The sequence below is a fragment of the Saccharomyces mikatae genome (assembly GCF_947241705.1).
Source record: "Saccharomyces mikatae IFO 1815 strain IFO1815 genome assembly, chromosome: 12".
NCBI lineage: Eukaryota > Fungi > Ascomycota > Saccharomycetes > Saccharomycetales > Saccharomycetaceae > Saccharomyces > Saccharomyces mikatae.
In genome coordinates, this window is record NC_079267.1 from 553,909 (window position 1) to 576,378 (window position 22,470).

Below are 22,470 nucleotides of genomic sequence, written 5' to 3' on the forward strand. Positions count from 1 at the left end.
ATATTGACTGGAATAATGAGAGGGAGTGCTTATTGTAACTTAACCTCATATTTTCGTAGTTGATGACCTGAAAAAGTGAAAAATTATTGTTCAATGAATTTGTGGAGAGATGTCTTGGAGAGTTTCTATCAGTATCATTCATTGTAAGAACAAAAATAGAACCGGTAGCAGATATCTAGCCTCTAAGAAAATTCGTAAAACGGTAGGTCATGGTTGAAGATTCCAGAGTTAGAGACGCCCTCAAAGGTGGTGATCAGAAGGCATTACCGGCCTCTTTGGTTCCACAAGCACCTACTGTCTTGACATCAAAGGACAAGATTACCAAGCGAATGATTGTGGTATTAGCAATGGCATCCCTTGAGACACATAAGATATCATCCAATGGGCCTGGTGGTGACAAATATGTTCTTTTGAACTGTGATGACCATCAAGGTTTACTGAAAAAAATGGGTAGAGACATTAGCGAAGCAAGACCAGATATTACCCACCAATGTCTTTTGACATTGCTAGATTCTCCAATCAACAAAGCTGGGAAATTGCAAGTCTACATTCAAACAAGTCGAGGCATTCTGATTGAAGTCAACCCTACTGTTCGTATACCAAGAACTTTCAAGAGATTTTCAGGTTTGATGGTTCAATTACTACATAAGCTTTCTATTAGATCCGTAAATTCTGAAGAAAAGTTACTAAAAGTGATTAAGAACCCGATAACTGATCATCTACCTACCAAGTGTCGTAAAGTAACATTATCTTTTGACGCACCCGTTATTCGTGTTCAAGATTATATCGAGAAACTAGACGATAATGAAAGTATATGTGTCTTTGTCGGTGCCATGGCAAGAGGTAAAGATAACTTTGCGGATGAATTTGTCGATGAAAAAGTTGGCCTGTCCAATTACCCATTGTCTGCCTCAGTTGCATGTTCCAAGTTTTGCCACGGCGCAGAGGATGCTTGGAATATTTTGTAGTGCTTCAGTTCCATCTAGCATGCTCTTTGTATAATAAACAGTTCACATACTATATAGAAATAACCAAGCTGGTAGCTATTTCAACCGCACCTCTGTTCTTCCCCCACGCGAAATAATGGATCGGAAGTCATCTGAACGAGGCTCAGTCTTCAGATATTTCACCTAATTCGGACCCTGAACGGTGGGCAAAATTTCAATATGATATCAACAAAACACAGAAGAATTCTTGGCAGAGAAAGAAGGTCAAGAAATCGTCTTAACTGCAGAGAGTATATCAAACAGCTAATTCACTTCTCATTACTATTGTATAAGCGGCTTGCTAGCACTGATCTCTTTGCCTTTGTTTATTCTTACTAAACAATATTCATAAAACGGAAACCCAAAGAAAGCTAGACTTACGATACTAAAGTGTGGCTAAAAAAAAAACATACCTGGAAGGACACTAAAAGGATACAATAAGAAATGAAAAGGATTTTTTCTGGTGTGAAGTCCCCAAAGTTGCCTGCTCCCCCAAAAGTTTTCAAGAATGATGACAGTCCATCGACTCCGAACTCTCCTAAATTTGACCAAGGGCTTCGGAGTTTATCAGCATCTGCCTCAAGACTCTTTAGTAGCTCAATATCTACTCCTGGGAGCCCCACGTTAGATCTTCCACAGGAACATTCTGTTAATGGCGATATCTCTCCAGAATTAGTGCCAATCATTACTTTACTCTCTGCACAGGCTCATAGGAGATACCATTATGGTATATTCTTGATATTACACGATCTGAAAACGGATGGTACACCTGCTGCGCGTCAATGGGAAGAATGCTATGGTGTATTGTTGGGAACCCAGTTGGCCTTATGGAATGCGAAGGAACTGTCAAATTCGAGGGCTAATAAAGAGGCATCAACTCTGAAGAAAGTCGCATCAAGACCTACTTTCATTAACTTCACAGACGCTTCAGTAAGGAACTTGAATTCTAACGATCATATACTTAGTACAGAAAATGACAAAAACACAAAAAAAGATCTAGACAACGTTCTCGTTGTTTCCACAACTTTGAAAAACAGATATTTCTTAAAATTCAAGGATTCGAAAGCCTTCAAAACTTGGGACGCAGCTATTAGGCTTAGTCTGTTCGAGTTTACCGCATTACAGGAAGCGTACACAGGCTCCTTTCTCTCGAGTAGGGGGGTTAAGCTTGGCGATATTAAAGTTGTTATGGCAGATACGAAATTCACCTATGAAGACTGGGTTAGCGTGAGATTTGGAACAGGTATGCCGTGGAAGCGTTGTTACGCTGTTATTTCCCCACAATCTAGCAAGAAAAAGAAAAAAAATTCAAAAGGCTCAATATGTTTTTATGAAAATGACAAGAAAACCAAAAAATCAAATGTAATGACGACTGTGGTGGATGCAAGGGCTTTATATGCTGTTTATCCCTCTTCACCAATATTAATTGACATATCCACTATCATAAAATTAGAAGGTCTTGTTTCTTTTGAAAAAAGTGAAGAGCCTCAGGACACCAACATCTTCATTATGCCTGAGAAACATCAAGGAGTTCCCGGCTATGATACTATCATTCGTTTCTTAATTCCCGCTATGAATGCCTTCTACCTATACGGTAGACCAAAAGGTTTAATTGCTAATAGAATTGATCCTGATTCTCTACTGTTTGCTTTGCCAACGCTTCCGCATATATATTATTTACAGGTGGATGATGTTGTATCATTAACAAAAGACAAGAATTACTTACATTGGAGTACTGTCGACTGGAGAAGCAACATTGTTAAGTTATTACAAAAGAAATTAGGTAAAGGTTACAAAGGATGTGGTAATAAATCTGTATCTGCTTCATCTGGGATGATGAAGTCGCCAACAATTAGTTCAATAGAATTATTTGAAGGGTACGATTCTCTTCCTGAAGAGCAAATAGAGAGCCCACAAAAACCTGAAATAAGATCTCATTCTACCTTGAAATTATGCGATGATGCTAGTTCGCTTCCAGCCTCTGTAAATTCGCATGCCACCTCAATCAAACGAACAGAATTATTAGTGGCTGATACGCATTCAAAAATCATTGATTCTGTGTCAGCGCAGTCTAGCGTTACCTCCACCTTCAAAGATACCTTTACCACCCCGATGACATCGGGAATGTTTAACCAAGAAAATGCAGAGAGAAGCATCACACCAAGTTTAAAGCTTGAAATTACTGATTCAAACTTGAAAGACGTGGATGACGTTGCAGCGAACTCCGCTAAGAATTTTTCTATAACGTCACAAGGTAAGCATATTCCTTCATATAACGCAGCGGAACTATCTGCCCTCTACGATAAATACTCTACATCTCCTTTTGGAGAATCTGAGGCGAATCCAAACCCCAAACCACAAACGTTGGAAATTAAGGATCGCATAGAAAACGAAACTAGAAGTCCTTATGAGAGATATGTAGGAACATCCACCGAAAGTAAGACATTTGAAATAGGCAACGTTAGAGAGTCTAAGAGTACAATCAATACATCTCTATCATCACCTTTGAAAGTAGAGGGTAATAGACGTTCCAATAACGAAGATCTGGGATCTTTAAGAGAGTTTGAAGAGTTATCTCAAAAGATCAGCAATATGGGAGTGGGTAATATCTCTCCAGACGCTTTTAATGCTAGGCCGGAGGACAGATCTTTATCAACTGATTTAAACTTAGATATTAATAACAATTCATCTCTCAACCTACACGAAGAACCACAGGGGCCAAATTTTGGAGAGGAGAACGTATTTGATCCAGACTATATGGAACAGAACCAAATGCTCGAGACAGAAAGTAGATACACTACGGATGAATTTGACTTTTCAGATAACCAAGATGCAGCGTCCAGTAATTACAGCAATACGCAGACAAATTTAATGGTGTCTGAAAATTTTCCTATTGGTGAGAAAAATGAGAAGATTCCGCATTCTTCTTTATTTACAAACTTAAACCAGTTTACTTCCAATGGAGGTAACTATCAAAATAAAACCAACATCAGTGGCGACCAAATAAACAATCCCCTACAATTCCAGCCTCTTCATGCGACAGGGCCTCAATCTTCATCATTTGCTTACAGAAATTCTTCAGCCAATACTTCACAACCTCGAGTACCATATCCCTCTGGTCGCTCATTGGGGAAAATAAGAACAGGTCCATTGACCATGCAGCCAATAAACCAAGGTAATAACTCATCAACGGATACCTTTCAATCTCCACGAAATCGGTTTCCGACAGCCCAAGAGCAACAAATGCAACCACTTTCTTCTAGTAACGATGCTTATGGAAATGTTAATAATCAAAATTCACTCCGTCCATCTCAGCAACCTCAAAACATGAGATATATGAATAATAAGGCACCAATGAACAATAGACCTCCAGTATCACAAACACAGCCTAACATCCGGAATGTGCGTCCTAACCTCCATATAAACACCAGTAACCACTCAAAGCCACGTTCTTTACAAGGCGGGTTTTCTCAGTTCATGCCTTCCAATAGCACATCAACCAACCCATATTCTAACTAGTTCAGTTCTTTCATACTTTTTAACTCAATATATTATATAAATATTTTCCATAAATGTATTATTTTTTAACAGGACTATTAAAATACCTCTGTTTATCCATTCTAAACTTGGTTCCTTTGAGTCAGACGACTCTCAAGTAATAGGCATCGCTGTCGCCGTCGCCTCGTTTCGTTTAGGCGCATCAAGCCGAGGCTACAGAATCATAAATGCTTTGCATGTATGTTGGGATTTCTGCATTCAGTAAGCATGTAACTGGGAACTTAACTAACCAAACGGTTGCACTTACATGAGAAACGTATTAGCATCAATACATTAGACTACTAAAAGAGGAAGGCCTCCAATGATAATTAGAATGATTCGTCTTTGTAATGGTCCAAAATTGTTGCGAAGTCAATTCACATCGGCAAGCGCATTATATTCAACAAAGACACTGTTTAAACCTCCCACATACCAAAATATGGGGTTAACTTTGATTATTCCATATAGAAAGCAATTTTTGTCCCAGTCAATTCGATTACAATCAAGTGTTTCAGAAGGAAAAACATTCACAAAACCAACTTTAAAATTATCCGATGCGAACTCAAAATCTTCAGGATTTAAGGACATCAAACGACTGTTCGTGTTGTCCAAACCAGAATCCAAATACATTGGACTTGCCCTTCTTTTAATTCTCATTTCGAGTTCAGTTAGTATGGCTGTGCCTTCCGTTATAGGTAAATTACTAGACCTGGCTTCTGAAACTGAGGACGAAGAAAAGGAAGAAAAAGCAAAAAGCAATAAGCTATACGGTTTAACCAAGAGGCAATTCTTTACGGCTTTGGGATTAGTGTTTATAATTGGTGCAGTTGCTAATGCAAGCAGAATTATCATTTTAAAGGTCACTGGTGAACGGTTAGTTGCAAGATTAAGAACAAGAACCATGAAAGCCGCATTAGATCAAGATGCCACATTTTTAGATACTAATCGTGTTGGGGATTTGATCTCGAGATTATCATCTGATGCATCTATAGTCGCTAAATCTGTTACACAGAACGTCTCTGATGGAACAAGAGCAATTATTCAAGGTTTTGTCGGTTTTGGCATGATGAGCTTCCTCTCTTGGAAATTAACCTGTGTTATGATGGTTTTAGCCCCTCCTTTAGGTGCTATGGCACTAATATATGGTAGGAAGATACGAAATCTATCAAGACAATTACAAACTTCGGTAGGTGGATTAACAAAAGTGGCAGAAGAACAACTAAATGCTACTAGGACAATTCAGGCATATGGTGGTGAAAAAAACGAAGTTCGCCGTTATGCAAAGGAAGTCAGAAATGTATTTCATATTGGCTTGAAGGAAGCAGTTACTTCCGGTTTATTCTTCGGAAGTACCGGGCTAGTTGGTAACACTGCAATGCTATCTCTATTATTGGTCGGAACAAGCATGATCCAAAGCGGATCAATGACAGTCGGCGAATTATCAAGTTTCATGATGTACGCTGTGTATACCGGAAGTTCATTATTTGGTTTATCAAGTTTCTACTCGGAACTTATGAAAGGTGCTGGTGCTGCTGCTAGAGTTTTTGAGTTGAATGACCGTAAACCGTTGATTCGTCCCACTATTGGGAAAGATCCAGTATCGTTGGCTCAAAAACCTATTGTTTTCAAAAATGTGTCATTCACTTATCCAACTCGGCCCAAACACCAGATTTTCAAGGATTTGAATATTACTATCAACCCTGGGGAACATGTTTGCGCTGTAGGTCCATCGGGAAGTGGTAAATCAACGATAGCATCTCTGTTGCTCAGGTATTATGATGTAAATTCAGGATCGATTGAGTTTGGTGATGAAGACATCAGAAGCTTCAACCTGAGAAAGTATCGAAGACTAATAGGATATGTACAACAAGAACCACTACTTTTCAATGGGACCATTCTAGACAATATCCTCTATTGTATTCCACCTGAAATTGCGGAGCAGGAAGATCGTATTGGACGTGCCATTGGACAAGCTAACTGCACTAAATTTTTGGCCAATTTCCCGGACGGATTGCAAACTACGGTTGGTGCAAGAGGTGCACAGCTGTCTGGTGGTCAAAAGCAAAGAATTGCATTAGCTAGAGCATTTTTATTAGATCCTGCTGTCCTTATTTTAGATGAGGCAACCAGTGCTCTTGACTCCCAAAGTGAAGAAATAGTTGCTAAAAATCTTCAAAGACGTGTAGAAAGGGGGCTCACAACAATATCAATTGCACATAGGCTTTCGACTATTAAACACAGCACTAGGGTTGTTGTATTAGGAAAACACGGGTCCGTTGTTGAAACTGGTTCATTTCAGGATCTGATTGCCATTCCTAACAGTGAACTAAATGCTCTGCTTGCCGAACAACAGGACGAAGAACAAAAAGAGGGAACCGCAGACTTGGACAGAGGTATAACTCAAGAAGTATAGAAATTTAGCCCAAAGTCCAATGTTCTTTCCATCTTCGGTTTATGAAAGACTATGAATTCTCTACTATGTCTGCTGAATATAATATTATAGATTCTATAACTTTAACGATGCCTGATGTAATTTACACCTATCTGCTTTTACGACATTGTTCCATATATATCCTTCTACACAATTAATATTAAATGCAGAGGAATCCGTTTATCCTAGATCGAACGCAATTATAAGCTAAAATATACCAAGGATGTTCTAAATCAATTTTTCAACGCACAAATAGTTTGTGAAACAAACCTAACTACAAAATTCCTTTGAAAAAATGTAAAACGTAAAAATCTGACTTCAGGTGACATGAACTGAATGACACACACGTACTCGTTATGCTGTAAACATTGTTATAGTATTCGATGTATAATTCTCCATGACCGTACGTATGATCCTTGATTCAAATCACCGTCCATGCTTCATCTGTTGTTTCTGCTGATGATAGTTTGGTTGGATCTATCATTTCCCCAGTCTTACGTGGATTTTTTACTTTTGATAGAGTAACACTTCTCGCATACTCAAGTTCATTATATATTGCACTTATTGCAGTTTTAATGCCATCTTCTCGGGAAATTTTCTTCTTTATTAGTTCAGCTCTATCCTTCATTACTTTGTTCTTCGTAACCACTTTTAAGGCGTCTGCTAGTGTTTCAGCGTTTAGTTTCTTTAGGGCAATACCAACCCCAATATCTTCTACTCTACCGGCATAAAAGAATTGATCGCCAAAAAAAGGTTTTATAACGGTGGGTAAACCAGCGCGCAATGAAGCGCCCGTAGTACCGGAACCACCATGATGAACTGCTGCATCAACCTGTGGGAATAACCAATCATGGGGAATATTTTCAATATTTAGTATGTTTCGTGGAAGATCTACCTCTATATTCTTTGCCGCCTTATCGTCCAATCTCTCTGACCATCCTTTATTTAAAATGCAGTAGACATCTGCCTCCACGACAGCTTCAACAAGAGCCTCTGTCATTTCTTTGGCGTTAGAGACTACGATTGAACCAAAACCGATATAAACCAATTTTTTGTCTTTTGCTCTTGCTTCGGAAATGAAGCTTTGTAAATTAGGTGGCGGTTTAAACGTACTTTTATCGTCGAGAAACCAATACCCTGTAACTCTCACCCACTCGCTAAAGTCAATTGATGGTGGAAAAATGGTTGGAGAAACGTTGTACAGGAAAGGAACGTTGTTTTGTTGTAAAAGGAAAAGATTTGTTTTCCCTAACCCAAGTGTTTCCACCCTCCATTTATTTACTTGCCCGCTAATTCCCTTCCAGAAAACATTTTCGAAAAGAACATGTGTTAGGTAATTGTAATTACCGCCCCTCTTTTGATCTGGTACGATAAAAGCATGCGGATATGCTCTTGTTCTTGTCCATGGCATGGTAAATGCTCGAAAATAAGGAATTTGTAATGCTTCAGTAATATGAATACCAACCATTGCGGATGGCGATTCAATCAAAATATCAAACTTTCTTCTATTACAAACCTCCCAAGATGTCTGTAAAAGGGCATCGATCCATCCTCTGAATTTACTTGATGCCTCTCTGAGCATTCTAACGTTCATGGATTCATTCTCTACCATCAAGGACATTAGCTCTACTGGGTTACCAGCAATTTCTTCAAATTGAATTCCATGACTTTCGACGAAGTCTCGAAATTCCGAATGTGTAATTATTACAACTTGATGGCCTTCCTTGATCAAACCTTTGCCCAAGGCAATGTATGGTTGAACATCGCCTCTTGAACCAATTGTTAATAGCCCAAACTTATAACTTTTGTTTGGTGTTATGTTGGTTTTATAGTGCGGATTCTCGTCAATCATCAACGGTACTTCAAACCCCTCTGCATTGATTTTGTCTTCAAATAGCTTTAGCTTCGCTGAATCAGTATTATGTTGTACATCACTAAGAGAGGCAGTTGACATATTCGATCCTTCTCCACTGCTTGTATAGATGTTATCCAAGAGCTTTAAAAGGATTCGTTCAATATCATCTCTGGCGACTTCAGTACTAAATTCAAAGAACAGCTCCTCATGACCGTGAATCACTATAACCAATACAAAATAACCAAATCTAAAGCCCTTTTCTTTATAGCATGTCTCTACATCAATCAACGGCAGAACCATTTGTGTATTAGATCCTGGCAACAAGGACCTGAAACACACGGTATCATTGGATACATAAATCTTCCCATAAACGGGAACATTTCTGTTCAGATAAGTATAGTAAGTGCTGATTAGTGACTTCTCCTTATTGAACTTGAAATGATTCCTAAACCGCTCATTAGCAGGCACTTTTTCGGTTTCTTTTATTAAATAGATGTCATCTTTTTCAAAATTAATAAATTTATTTCGGTAGTGTATTGGTTTAGCGGCCCACATCTCCGCGAAATTTTTGAGATGATTTGGCTTCCAACCTACGGTTTGTTCTTGATTATCCTCTTGTTCATGAGCAAGAATTGTGGTGTGCACAGAAGAGTCTATATCGTCTGCCGTATCTTTGTATATCTCCTCTACGTCCTCAACTTGTGAATTTTCAAGAGGTTTGGCTCTACGGAACCAACTATTACTTCTTTCTCTAAATCTGAACCTACTTCTTTTACCATTATCTGAAGAGGGTACATCTGAATTTGGAACATTCAAGTAATTAGAATCCCTGCCACCATATTTTTCCATTTTCTTGTGCTCGGATGTCGCCAGAGCTTCGTTTTCATGATCTGATTTTGCTTTCTTAACTGGAATATCGTTGTAAAGCGTATTGACGCCAGATTTCTGTAATTTATTCAGCTGTTGACAAAGACTGCCCTTGACATGGCTACCGGACCCATCCATAAAAACAAACATAAAATCATCGATAGCGTAGGTCTGTGAACTTTCTAAAGCCCTTAATCTTAAGGTCAAGGCTTTATTAACAATAGGTTGATCATCTATTTCTATGATATTTGGTAATGGAATTTTTAGACTTATCGAATTGTTCTCAGAATTTTGAGCCGCAAACTGCTCTTTTTTCAGAGCGTTTACCCATGATTTAGCGGAAAACTCTGAATCTGCGTTGAATTTAAATGAATTTTCATTTGTAGAAAGCTTGAAAGTTTTTGTATTATTTCCGTGTAAAGTATGTTTTTGTGTTTCGATTTTCTGGACATCCCTTAAATCTATAGTTAGAACAGGGAAATACAACTCAGTCGATGAAGTGTACATAGAAAACAAATGATTTTTCAAAACGCACCAATACCTGGTAGACCTAATGAGCTTTGTCCTAATATTGAGGTTTCCAGACATTTTAACCGACCGAGGATTCTTAGGTAAATAGGCAAAAAATAGAAAATGTTTCATTGTGATAAAAATATGGCCTTGAACCAACACATCTTTAAGTAACCATGCAGGAAAATCATTCAAAAAGGGTTCCTGTTCGTCTAAGCAAAACCGCTGTCTTAGTTTACTAACATTGTCTTTTGATAGTTTTTCCCTAGTTACTGAAAAGTCGAATAAGGTCGGGCTTCTTTTATCTAATCTTGATATTTCTGGACATTCTTTAGTTCTAGAACTCTCCTTTTTGCTTCTTACTTCATTTTTACCAAAATTTGCCTGGTGACTGTCATTAGAATCAGATTCCTCAGAATCGACTTGCACTAACGCATTCATTTCCTGAGCACTATTCATCCCAGCATACACACTAGCTGTCGTTAATAGACCAGCAATGCTTTTCATCATGTACTTGGATTTCGCCAAGTCATCCACGTTGCCCTTATTGTAACCGTTATCTTCATTATCACTGTAGACCTCACCTAGCCTGCCCTGCAAGCTCTCCTGTTCAACCGGGCCCATTGGTAAACTACTATTTGATCTACCTCTCCAGTGCTTGAACTTCGAAAGCGACTTTGAAAGACGATGATGCCTAGGGGAAACTTCTGGTTTAGATGGCGTATCGGGCACTAAAGAGATGCTTGGTTTTGACCCCGCTTCGCCGTCAGAAGTTGATATGATCTTAGTGATGGGCATTTTCTAAAGCGCTATATATTTTCACCAAAGCATACAGTGTTTCTGAACTTCTCAAGACCGCTTTTTGACAATCATGACTTTACCAATGGCAAGTTATGACCTTCCGATCTACTCTTCTATTGATTTTTAGTCCTCTTTTCCTTTGATATTATTATGATTATCATTTTCAGGGGTTAGTTTTCTCAAGCCACAGCAATAAATGTAACCTATTATATTACTAGTAAAGCCCTAAACTGAGTAGGGTTTATAATTATCCATAATGGGTAAAAAGTAAACACTCGTTTTAGGAAATAAACCAAAAGTGTTTTAATTAGCCAATCGGCAAGAAAGCTTGATGCAGAAACATCATGGATGTAAAGTATCTGAAATTTCTGATCTTGCAACTTCCCTCACGAAAAAACTGGATCATTTACAGAGTTTTTGTGTCTGTTAGGACAAGTTGTCATAGATAGAAATAATTTATACATCTAGATCATTTTCTTCAAGACACCCTTATATAGCACTTTCACGATCAACGAATCGTTGCTCAACTTAAGAGAGCCTAGAAAACGGAACTTCATTACTGTCATATTTCTGCTTTTTTGATTTGATTATAAATAGAGAGAACAGATTCAGACGGTGACATTCTTTTACAGCAATAAGAAAGGAAAGGAACTGCGTGTGAGAAATTAAAACAGCTTAGTTATCTTCGACTCCAACTATTTTACCTTCGTTTCAATACAGTCGTCCTTAACCATTCTTGATTTATTTTACCTTATCGTAAATCCGTGTTGATTAGCAGATAAAGGAAGAAAACCACCAAACTGAAAGCAGCTTAAAGATGAATTCTGCAACGATGAAATCAGAACAACTTACTCCGAAACTTTCACCAATGTCATTTTGTTTGGATGATCAAAAAAATGCAGGCACTTTTCAAAGTATACTAAACTCACCTACAAAACTAAAATTGGACACTGGCCCTATTAGTAACTCCTTGTTATATCCAACATCACTTTCTAAATTGAGCGAGTTGTCAAGAAGTGGACGCTCAAAGCAAAGAAGAGGTTCCGATACTATGAGGTCAGTATCACCTATCAGATTCCAGTTTCTAAATAATACTCCAAAGATGTTGAAACCTGAGTATTTATCTCAAACGACCAATAATCTTCCATTGTTGTCTGCTCTGCTGAAGAATAACAAGAAAACCACAAAATCAACTACTAATGAAGATCAGAGTCTAAATCCTGATCCGTTGAGCATAGAGAAAAACATCATTAAACAATCTATCAAAGACAAATTAGAGCAGTTGCGCAGTTCAGAACCTATTTCTCAAGTGCAAAAAGAAGAACGAAAACCATCACCACATGATATCAAGGACTTTACAGAAGAGACAATTAACCAAAAAAATGCCGAAAGTTCAGGTCTTTTATGCACACCTGTTTCTGTAACTCCTTTTGAGGATACAGTTAGTCATGAAATGCCCAAAGCTGAAGACAAGGGAAATAGGGTTATCTCTAACGGTTCCACTCAGTGCTCACAAACTGAAATAAACGAAATGCCTAAAGATTTAAACTTGGACGCTTTACCTACCGATAAAAATGGATTTGTCCAATATGGCCTCAAAAATAATAACAGTAACAATAGATATAGTTTTATCTCTTCTACGTCCACTGACTATGAACCAGAGTGGTACGACGGACAGCAACACATCTCAATGCATATGCCATCTATGACCAGTACCGAGGAAGTCAATAGTCGTGACAAATCGAATTTAGATATAAAAATTAAACAGCTGGAACTTGAAATTACAGAACTAAAGCTACAAAATGAAAAGCTAGTTCACTCCATGACCACGAACAGATACATAGAAGAAAGGTTTATGCTAGAAGTCATGAAAGACCCTAGTATACACGCGCAAAAATCTCAAAGGGATATCGAGAGAAAGGTGAAACAATTGGAGAAGAAATTCTTTAATTGTAAAAAAGTCCTCAAGAAATTGACTGAATCCCCCTCAGTAGTGGCCCCATCCACTTCAAAAACTGATGGGAATTCAGCAAGGATTCCATGTCCTAAGACCAGATTGGCACGTGTTTCCGTTTTAGACCTGAAAAAAATTGAAGAACAGCCTGACTCTTCATCAGGGATATCATCTGAGGAGGATCATTCCACAAACGAAGATTTGAATATCGCTTATGAAGAACCAATTTCTTCTCTTTCATCAACAGCGTCTAAGCAGAGCAGAAAGAGTAGGAGAGGTTTCCAACTCAACCTCCCTGTCCAAACAGAAAAGGACGGAAAATAAAGCGCTGGCTTGAAATTGTTGTAAATTACTTCGCAAAAACATACATAATACGTCAATGAAGATAGGCACTTCCTCTCGGGAGCTCTCTGAGCACATTTCTACGATACCTATAATAGCATTATTATTGATCCTTTTCCTTTGAGGTGGTTTTATTAGAATGGAAAGGTTTGCTCGTGGGCATAAGTTTTGGCCTTACAGCATCGAAGGATTTTTTTGTGAAAAAATTTATATCATGTTATCGTTTCTATTAATACCCCGCCTTTAGAAGCCAAACAGATAATACAGTATCAAGATCTTACTGGGCAATAAATACATATCTTTATATATTGCATTCAAGTTCATTCAATTTATACTTATATACATCAATCAATAAAAAATAACAATAATAGCTAAGTGATTTTCCCACCTAATTAAAGACACTTTTTTCAACGGGCCGATTTTTTTATTTCCGAAACCTACCAGGCCAATACTATACCAAATGGTTGGTAAATAAATGAATGTGGAAATGAGAGGCAAATCCACCAAAAAGTACATTATACCTATCAGCATTAAAGCAGTTACACATTCTAATCATGTCTGCAATATCTTCTACAACAGCACCACGACCTAAGCCCTGGGAGACTAGCGCGCCCTTAGATGAGCCGCAGCGTAATACTCAGTCATTAGGAGCGATGATGACTTCGAATCAGCAGGACTCGAGTCAAGGTGAAGTAAACAATAATAATAGTTCAAATGAATCCGCTCCCGAAGTTTTGCCACGACCTGCGGCACTAAACTCTTCTGGTACATACGGTGAACCGAATACAATACCTGCTATATACGGCAATAGTAACTATGGCATGCCTTATGATAGCAATCCGTATGGTATAAACTCTATGTACGGAAATAGCATAGGGAGATACGGATATGGAGGGTCGTACTATGGTAACAATTACGGATCCTTTTATGGGGGAGGATACGGTACAGGAGCAGGATATGGAATGAATAACGGTGGTGGGCTAGGCGAATCCACAAAGGCTACCTTTCAATTAATAGAAAGTCTGATAGGAGCTGTTACAGGATTTGCACAGATGCTGGAATCCACCTACATGGCAACACACAATTCATTCTTTACCATGGTATCAGTGGCAGAACAGTTCGGTAATTTAAAGGAAATGTTAGGTTCATTTTTTGGTATATTTGCTATAATGAAGTTCCTTAAAAAAGTGCTCTATCGAGCCACTAAGGGTAGACTAGGAATACCACCTAGAAATATTGCAGGATCCGAAGGAAGTGAGAATAAACTAATTGAAGATTTTTATAAGTTTAATGACAGTGCTTCAATCTCCTCAAATAGAAAATCAACGAGGAGGAAAATATCATGGAAGCCACTAATTTTTTTTCTGATGGCAGTATTTGGTTTCCCGTACTTACTAAACAAATTCATTGCTAAAATACAGACCTCTGGTGCTATACAGGCATCGCGAGAAAATGATGGCGAGTGTATTGATCCTTCGAAGTTAGAATTCGCTAGGGCATTGTACGATTTTGTTCCAGAAAATCCAGAGATGGAAGTTGCTTTAAAAAAAGGCGACTTGATGGCCATTTTAAGTAAGAAAGACCCTGTCGGTAGGGATTCTGATTGGTGGAAAGTGAGGACTAAGAATGGTAATATTGGTTACATTCCATATAACTATATTGAAATTATAAAAAGGCGGAAAAAAATTGAGCACGTTAATGATGAAACACCTACACACTAGCACACTGATATTCGTATATACGTAAATACACGCACACATATATATATATATGTGTGTATAATAATTTCTACAGTAATCTAAATATTCCAAGAAGTAGCAGCAGCAGCGAGAGGAAGTAATTAACAAAAGGACAGATAACGGTGTAAACACATTGTATTTCTCCTTCTGCATATATATTTCTATATATGGGCGAAACGTCTATGGATAGATATGGGTATATAGATATTCACGATGAGGAACAATTGTAATATGGTGATATCTAAAGCTTTACGACGCACCGAGCTTCACTTTCTTTCATGAATAAAATGAGACGGAGAAGTTTATCATAGCAAGGAAAAAAGCGAATTACATGAAGTCGTCATCACCGAATTCAAAATCGTCGGGGCCATCTAGGTCGAAGTCTTGATCTTTCTTGAACGCACCACCCAAATTGGTTTTTCCTTTGACCTTTTTCTTACCGGCACCACCAGTGGCAGTACCGCCTCTCACACGGGCCAAACGAGCTTGTCTTTCTTCTCTTTCCTTGTCTTTGATCAAAACGTTCAAAGTAGCGACAGTCTGTCTAATAGATTCGATAGACATTGGTTTTGCTACATCTCTGATTAAATCAATGGCTAATGACGAAGAGTAGTTCAGTGGTGATTTCTTGTTCATGGGTGTAATAGCAGCAGATAAGGCCTTTCTTAAATCTTGGTACTCCCTCTTTGTTTCTGCATTAAACAAAGGATGGGTTTCGATAGGTGTATCCTTTGTGAAGGCGGGTCTCTTTAGAGCTTGTTCCTCTTGTTCCTTCTGTAAAGCACGTGCTCTTGGATGTTCCTCGGCAACACCTAAGCCAGCAAAAAGGTCAGCAGCATTGTTTAGATCAGACTCCATTTCGGCCTTCTTGATTAGTTCTTTACGTGTCTTCTCGTCCAATGTGTCAATATCCAATAAAACTTTGTCAGTGGAGGTCTCTTTGGTTTTTTTAGCCTTTTTTGGTTGTTCCTTTTTGGCTTTAGGAGCAGGCTTCTTTTCTTCCTCTTCTGCATCCCAAGATTGCATGACTGGTTCATCATCACCAAGTTCAGCATCCCATGAGTCCATCAAAACGACATCATCATTACCCATAGAACCATTGATAGCTTCGTCGTCCCAAGACATTGGAATTATGTTTTTTAAATTTTTTTTTGGTGTTTTTGTTTAAAATATAATACTTCCAAAAAACTAATAAGATAGTAGACAAATTTGCGAATTAAAGTTCAAATCAATGATAGCAAGTCAGTTTTAATTCCTTGATGTGCATTTCTGACCTACCTAGTTGAAAAAAAAAATCTGGAAAATGTTCAAAAAGAGGTGTGTTCGTCTAATATGACACAGTGGTGACTATAATACCAAAATTAGTGACATTTGTTATATAGTTTAGCAGAGCGACTGTTATAAATAAATAATTAGGTATGCACGTACAATAAGTTCTGTTGAATCAACGTCTATTTACAATCTTCAAAAAGATGACTAAATGCGAATCGCACTTATTTCTCAATGTTGCTCGCCTAAGTAACATCTTTTAAAAATCCTTGAATGGTAACATTAAAACTGAGGGTTCCTTGCCTCTTCGAGTCTCTGGATGACAAATGCCATCCCCATTCTACTTTTCTTTACGTTTTCATCAAACTTAGTTCGTGACCAATCCTCCACCTTAGATTTGATGCCCATATTGAAACCACTGGAGAATTTCACCTGACTGTCTGCTATCGTACTGCTTGTAGCACTGTCAAACTGATAGGTAGTGTACTCTTCCACCTTCATGATTCCGGTATGATCTAGGTTCCTGGTGTAAGTCTTCATCGTGGAGTTAGTGGGGTTAACTACGGAAACTTCGATTATCCACGTCTCAGTTATTCCTCTCAGAAATGGCTTGACCCATGTGGGCAACTTTCCTGACTTCTTCAACAACCTTGTTGTGCGCAGATTTCCCTCCTGGTCAACCTTCCTTGATATCGTGTCTATAGAAAGCACATGGGGGGAATATGGGTTAGGGTATCTATTGAAAAAGGCGCGTGAAACAGAGGCAAAATCGGTGGGGAATATGTGTGTGCTTCTGTGTAAAAGGACCATTACAACTCGTTAGGATCTTACGGCCGTATTTCGAACTAGACAACCCTTGTAAAATAATGATTACTCATCCACCTGTCACATATTTTTTTTTATAGCGTATTATCCAGGGAGAGTGTGAAACATAACGGAGATTTTCGCCCGAAAAATGAAAAATAACTGGGCATAAAGATTAACAATAGTAAGATAATTGGTTAGAGCAAGCGCATGAAAAGAAAGGTTTATTAGAATGCAGAAATATGAGCTGTAATATGTAGAATTATATATGTGTTCTATAATAAGAGTGCCCCAACGGCAAATATACCAGCACCGTAGGCTATGTGAGTACCAGCAAAGGCACCGTTGGTGGAGTTAGAGATTCCGGATGCTACCTTAGCGTTCACTGTAGACTTGTATGTAGTGGTCAATGTTTCTACTTTGGAACCCGATGTAGTTACATAGGCAGATCTGATAGTGCTTACTTCCTTAGAGTTCGATGAACTCTTTAATGAAGATCCTGATGATAGTTTACTTGATGAAGCTGTGCTGCCCGTTACAGCGGATGATGGTAGCCACCAAATAGTTGATGTGTATGCTTCACCTAACGAGTTTGTGGTGGTTACTATGGTGATTGGTGTGTCTGCCGATGTTGCTGTGTAGGAGGCGGAGCTGTCCTTTATACTTGACGCTTCACTTCTGGGTTGCACAGACACAGTTGAGATTGTAGTAGCAGCAGAGTTGGTTTCGGCAACCCACCATAGGTACTGTGTGGTAGTTTTCCCCTGAGCATCCGTGGTTACTACAGTGGCACTTGGAGCGACGGCATAGGTATTGCTGACGGCGTTGCTGGTTTGTACCGGAACTTTCTCGGTAGAAATGGTTACAGATGTGATTTTTTGATCATCCTTTGTAACAGATGCTGTTTCTTGAGAGTTGCTGCTTTTTTTTTGGGAGCTATCTTTAGAGTCTTGGCCATCTAAGGAGCCGGTATCCTTTTGAGCGCCGACTAGAGAAATTAGAAAGGTAATTAATATAGAGGAGGCTTTCATATTGCTTATATTGATAATTATTTCAGGCTTTTATTGATTTAGTAAGTGTCCAGTTCAAGAAGAGTATATCGTACTTACATATTTATATAAGCTCAATTACTAACTTCTATAAAAGTAGGCGTTTTATAGACTCTCACCGGTCAAAAAAATCGTAAGTTCCCGATCCAACTTGGTATCTACTACGGTAATGATGGTATTTTCTTCATCTATTTTTGAATTTACTTTGGAGGCTGACACTTCAACCAGCCATTGAATTTTCTGATTTCTCTTTTCGTCAACTGAAAATGCGGGATGTTATAATTTTAAGTTCGAAAAGCTATACACAAACAAATTTGTCGGCGATGTACACAGAACTATATATGCCTCGTTTTTACACAGCCGCTACAACATTACAACACCGACATTACTGCGCCTTTCCAAGTCATTGCTATTGTCGGGATTCAAACCGCCTGTAATTGGGTTTGCTCTGTAGTTGAACAAATAAAAATTCAAGAACCCATCACCAGGCCCGAACTTCAAACTATCCAAGAACAACGTATTATCTTGTGAGGTCAAGGCGTTGAAAACATCCATATTAGCATTCTTGGCCAAGATGCATGCATCATAAATCAATTCGCGCAATCTTTTTTCCAAAGCGTTGGTAGCTTTCGGATCGAACCTGTCTTTGAAGTGGAAATCAGCATCAGTGGCATAATAATACAAGTACCCGATGCCCAAGTCCTTGTATTTTTTGTTATTTAGGATTGTGAATGGCAATGAGTAGAATGAGAAGAAGTCTGTGATTTTTCCATCTGGTTGTTCTACGACATACGAAAAAACCACTTGCTTATCCAACAATAATGATTCTTCACCAATAAAATAGTGCTTAAATTCTTCCTTGGTAAAAATTTGAATTAGCTCGAATCTCGACTGATATCTATTGAACAACTCAAAGGCTTGGTCAATATCTTCCTCCTTCAACCTTCTCAATCCAACTGTCCTTGTTTTGCTTGGTAACGCATTCTCGGAAATCATATCCTCCTCTGTATATCCGTCTGGTAAACCTGTGAAATCTACTTCATAAAGTTTCTTCCAGTTTAAGGGACGATGTGTATAACGACATGTACTTACGGGTGCTGGTAAAACAACACCTGCTGTGTACAACGCATGCCAGATATCACATTTGTTGACACGTCTAGTAATTTCTTTGATTAGAACAGGGGTCAACCTCTTAGATCTTAGTTGTTTGTGAACACACAAGAAATTGATTTCCACGCTGGGAAGTTTTTTACCTCTAACGCACAGTGTTACCGGGATGGCTGAGATGAAAGCAACTAGTTTCTGCGTTTCTTTAACGCGAACACCAATATGCCAATCCTTCTTCCAGCCTGGACTTTTTAGCGCCCAGTTGAAAAATTCTTTGGTATAGTTGAATCTGAAGCCTGCATCGCGGTCTTCCACGTAATTCTCATTTAGCAGGACGAAGACATCTTCGAGCTGCTTCTTATTGTCCACGTCAATACTGCACCATTCAAAACTAGACAATAAAGGTAACGGTTTATCAGAAATATCTTTTGGCGTCTTTGGTTTATCAATGGGGCCTTCTTTCTCTACTTTTTCATTGAAATCCTTTACCGGTTGCGTTCTCCAAAATTTGTGGTCTTTCATAGCCTTTTTCTGCTCTTGAGTAAGTTTGGAAGTATCGCCATTATTCAACTGTAATAACTTCAACAAATTCTCTAATTTTCTGGCTTTGTCCTCTTCTGACATTTTTATAACACACTTACCACTAATAGTATAATTCTATATTGTCCATTACCTTTGAACACAGACACTTCATATTATGACAAGTGTGCAACACATATCATCTTTAATTACAATAAATTACTTTATCATGAGCAACGGCTGAAATAATTTCACCCTATTGTTTTCATGACGATATTCTTCAAACGGCTCGAAAGAATCCCTTTTACAAGAACTGCTAGTACGTAATTGTATAACTCAATTGCATTTTAAATACTTTGTCTTGCCTCTCAGTTTTTATACAATTTGAAGGGGATTTGAAAGGACTACTGAATTTTTCCTAATAATAAGAACAGTAACCAGGAATTATCGTAAAAACGAATACGTAAGCCTAAAAAGAAACCAATTCTCGTAATTGAATTGTCTTGCCTACCTAATGAAACTGTTCATAAAACGCCATAAGCTAATTATACGTAAAATATACCTGTACATTCCACCAAATGGGGTAACGCTATCTTATTTCTTTTTGTTTTCGAAAAAAAAAAGTGAAAAATTTGTCTCGATGAGCTGAGATGAGCATGAAAGAAGCAGAAAGTTTTAATACACAAAATAAGCGATAGCAAGGGTACGTCCAAGCAAGCTTATAAATTTTGTTTAATTTTGAATTTTCAAGAGGATTAAAGCAAATAACTGATGATTTCTGCTACAAATTGGGTGCCAAGAGGATTTTCTTCAGAATTTCCTGAAAAGTATGTTTTGGATGATGAGGAGGTGGAAAGAATCAACCAATTAGCACAATTGAACCTAGATGATGCTAAAGCTACTTTAGAAGAGGCAGAAGGTGAATTGGAGGTTGAAGTTAACACCAAGGCAGACGGTTCTGATAAGTTGAAAGATCAATTAGACGTAGACGATGATTTGAAGGAGTATAACCTGGAAGAATACGATAATGAAGAAATAACCGATAATGAGGGTGGCAAAGATGTATCTATGTTTCCGGGACTAAGTAACGATAGCGATGTTAAATTTCATGAAGGTGAAGAAGGCGAAGATCCATACATTTCATTGCCTAATCAAGAGGACAGTCAAGAGGAAAAGCAAGAATTGCAGGTCTACCCATCTGATAATTTGGTTCTTGCGACAAGAACAGAAGATGACGTTTCATATTTGGATGTTTATGTTTACGACGATGGTGCTGGGTTCCATAGCGACGATATTCCCATTGAAGAAGGTGACGAAGCTGATCCAGATGTTGCTCGTGGGTTAGTGCGTGATCCTGCATTATACGTTCACCATGACTTGATGTTGCCCGCTTTCCCATTATGTGTGGAATGGCTTGATTATAAAGTCGGATCCAATTCCGAAGAAGCTGCTAATTACGCAGCTATCGGTACGTTTGACCCACAAATTGAAATCTGGAACTTGGATTGTGTCGACAAAGCGTTCCCTGATATGATTCTGGGTGAACCTCATGACAATTCTATGGCATCTTTACAAAGCAAAAAGAAGAAGAAGAAATCTAAAACTCAACACATCACTACGCATCATACCGATGCAGTTCTGTCTATGGCACACAACAAACACTTCCGCTCCGTTTTAGCATCCACCTCGGCAGATCATACCGTGAAACTATGGGATTTGAATTCAGGTAACGCAGCCCGTTCTTTGGCTTCTATTCATTCGAACAAAAATGTTTCATCATCTGAATGGCATATGTTGAATGGTTCCGTTCTTTTGACCGGTGGTTATGATTCTCGCGTGGCCTTAACAGATGTTAGAATCTCTGACGAGAGTCAAATGAGTAAATATTGGTCTGTCATGTCAGGTGAAGAGATTGAAACTGCTACATTTGCGAGCGAAAATATAATATTATGTGGTACTGATTCTGGTAACGTATATTCCTTCGATATTAGAAATAGTGAAAACTGTAAACCCGTTTGGACATTGAAAGCACATGATGCCGGTATCTCCACATTGTGTTCAAACAAATTCATTCCTGGTATGATGAGTACTGGTGCCATGGGTGAAAAAACTGTCAAGTTATGGAAATTTCCTTTGGTTGAAGCTGCAAACACCAAAGGCCCAAGCATGGTTCTGTCTCGTGACTTTGATGTCGGTAATGTTTTAACATCGTCATTTGCCCCAGATGTTGAAGTAGCAGGTACCATGGTTATTGGTGGTGTCAATAAAGTTTTGAAACTATGGGATGTTTTTACCAATAGATCTGTACGTAAAAGCTTTAAAACTGAATTAGAGAACGTGCAAACGAGAGCTAAAGAAGAAGCCAAACAACTAGGGAAAAGTTCAAGAATCGCAAGAAAATACACTAATAATGATAATCCAGATACTGTTATAACCATTGACGATCAAGGTGAAGACGAAGAAGAAAGAGAAGGGGAAGATGAGCATGATGACATGGCATGAATCTGGATAGGAAAACATTATAATAGAGTACATCGTAAGTACGAAAAAAAGAATCTATAGAAGATAATCCTGTATACTAACATAAAATAAGCCTTAGAAGACATAAAATAAGCCTTAGAAGAAAACAACAAAATACTTTTAACGTGAGCTATCAAGGTATACTTTAATATGTGATAACGTAACGCAATATAGTAGATA

General features: G+C 38.3%; 11 protein-coding genes across 11 annotated transcripts; 6 read left to right on the top strand and 5 right to left on the bottom strand.

Moving 5' to 3' along the window:
• Positions 1 to 209: 209 nt before the first annotated feature.
• Positions 210 to 968, top strand: EMG1 (18S rRNA pseudouridine methyltransferase; the record flags this gene model as incomplete). Its single annotated transcript, XM_056224290.1, has 1 exon — positions 210 to 968. The coding sequence occupies one exon, from the start codon at positions 210 to 212 to the stop codon at positions 966 to 968; it is 759 nt and encodes a 252-aa protein (XP_056078223.1).
• Positions 969 to 1,430: 462 nt separating this feature from the next.
• Positions 1,431 to 4,505, top strand: SKG3 (Skg3p; the record flags this gene model as incomplete). Its single annotated transcript, XM_056224291.1, has 1 exon — positions 1,431 to 4,505. The coding sequence occupies one exon, from the start codon at positions 1,431 to 1,433 to the stop codon at positions 4,503 to 4,505; it is 3,075 nt and encodes a 1,024-aa protein (XP_056078224.1).
• A 340-nt stretch (positions 4,506 to 4,845) lies between these two features.
• MDL1 (ATP-binding cassette permease MDL1) lies at positions 4,846 to 6,936 on the top strand (the record flags this gene model as incomplete). The annotated part of the gene is made up of 1 exon (XM_056224292.1): positions 4,846 to 6,936. The coding sequence occupies one exon, from the start codon at positions 4,846 to 4,848 to the stop codon at positions 6,934 to 6,936; it is 2,091 nt and encodes a 696-aa protein (XP_056078225.1).
• A 439-nt stretch (positions 6,937 to 7,375) lies between these two features.
• ATG26 (sterol 3-beta-glucosyltransferase) lies at positions 7,376 to 10,984 on the bottom strand (the record flags this gene model as incomplete). The annotated part of the gene is made up of 1 exon (XM_056224293.1): positions 7,376 to 10,984. One exon carries the CDS (start codon positions 10,982 to 10,984, stop codon positions 7,376 to 7,378), a length of 3,609 nt encoding a protein of 1,202 aa, XP_056078226.1.
• An 820-nt stretch (positions 10,985 to 11,804) lies between these two features.
• On the top strand, positions 11,805 to 13,265 carry MMR1 (Mmr1p; the record flags this gene model as incomplete). Its single annotated transcript, XM_056224294.1, has 1 exon — positions 11,805 to 13,265. One exon carries the CDS (start codon positions 11,805 to 11,807, stop codon positions 13,263 to 13,265), a length of 1,461 nt encoding a protein of 486 aa, XP_056078227.1.
• A 572-nt stretch (positions 13,266 to 13,837) lies between these two features.
• On the top strand, positions 13,838 to 15,004 carry PEX13 (peroxin PEX13; the record flags this gene model as incomplete). Its single annotated transcript, XM_056224295.1, has 1 exon — positions 13,838 to 15,004. One exon carries the CDS (start codon positions 13,838 to 13,840, stop codon positions 15,002 to 15,004), a length of 1,167 nt encoding a protein of 388 aa, XP_056078228.1.
• Positions 15,005 to 15,349: 345 nt separating this feature from the next.
• HCR1 (translation initiation factor eIF3 core subunit j) lies at positions 15,350 to 16,147 on the bottom strand (the record flags this gene model as incomplete). The annotated part of the gene is made up of 1 exon (XM_056224296.1): positions 15,350 to 16,147. The coding sequence occupies one exon, from the start codon at positions 16,145 to 16,147 to the stop codon at positions 15,350 to 15,352; it is 798 nt and encodes a 265-aa protein (XP_056078229.1).
• Positions 16,148 to 16,573: 426 nt separating this feature from the next.
• Positions 16,574 to 17,101, bottom strand: UPS1 (Ups1p; the record flags this gene model as incomplete). The annotated part of the gene is made up of 1 exon (XM_056224298.1): positions 16,574 to 17,101. The coding sequence occupies one exon, from the start codon at positions 17,099 to 17,101 to the stop codon at positions 16,574 to 16,576; it is 528 nt and encodes a 175-aa protein (XP_056078230.1).
• A 269-nt stretch (positions 17,102 to 17,370) lies between these two features.
• NCW2 (Ncw2p) lies at positions 17,371 to 18,126 on the bottom strand (the record flags this gene model as incomplete). The annotated part of the gene is made up of 1 exon (XM_056224299.1): positions 17,371 to 18,126. The coding sequence occupies one exon, from the start codon at positions 18,124 to 18,126 to the stop codon at positions 17,371 to 17,373; it is 756 nt and encodes a 251-aa protein (XP_056078231.1).
• Positions 18,127 to 18,507: 381 nt separating this feature from the next.
• On the bottom strand, positions 18,508 to 19,875 carry NMT1 (glycylpeptide N-tetradecanoyltransferase NMT1; the record flags this gene model as incomplete). The annotated part of the gene is made up of 1 exon (XM_056224300.1): positions 18,508 to 19,875. The coding sequence occupies one exon, from the start codon at positions 19,873 to 19,875 to the stop codon at positions 18,508 to 18,510; it is 1,368 nt and encodes a 455-aa protein (XP_056078232.1).
• A 666-nt stretch (positions 19,876 to 20,541) lies between these two features.
• On the top strand, positions 20,542 to 22,272 carry PWP1 (rRNA-processing protein PWP1; the record flags this gene model as incomplete). Its single annotated transcript, XM_056224301.1, has 1 exon — positions 20,542 to 22,272. One exon carries the CDS (start codon positions 20,542 to 20,544, stop codon positions 22,270 to 22,272), a length of 1,731 nt encoding a protein of 576 aa, XP_056078233.1.
• Positions 22,273 to 22,470: the final 198 nt, after the last annotated feature.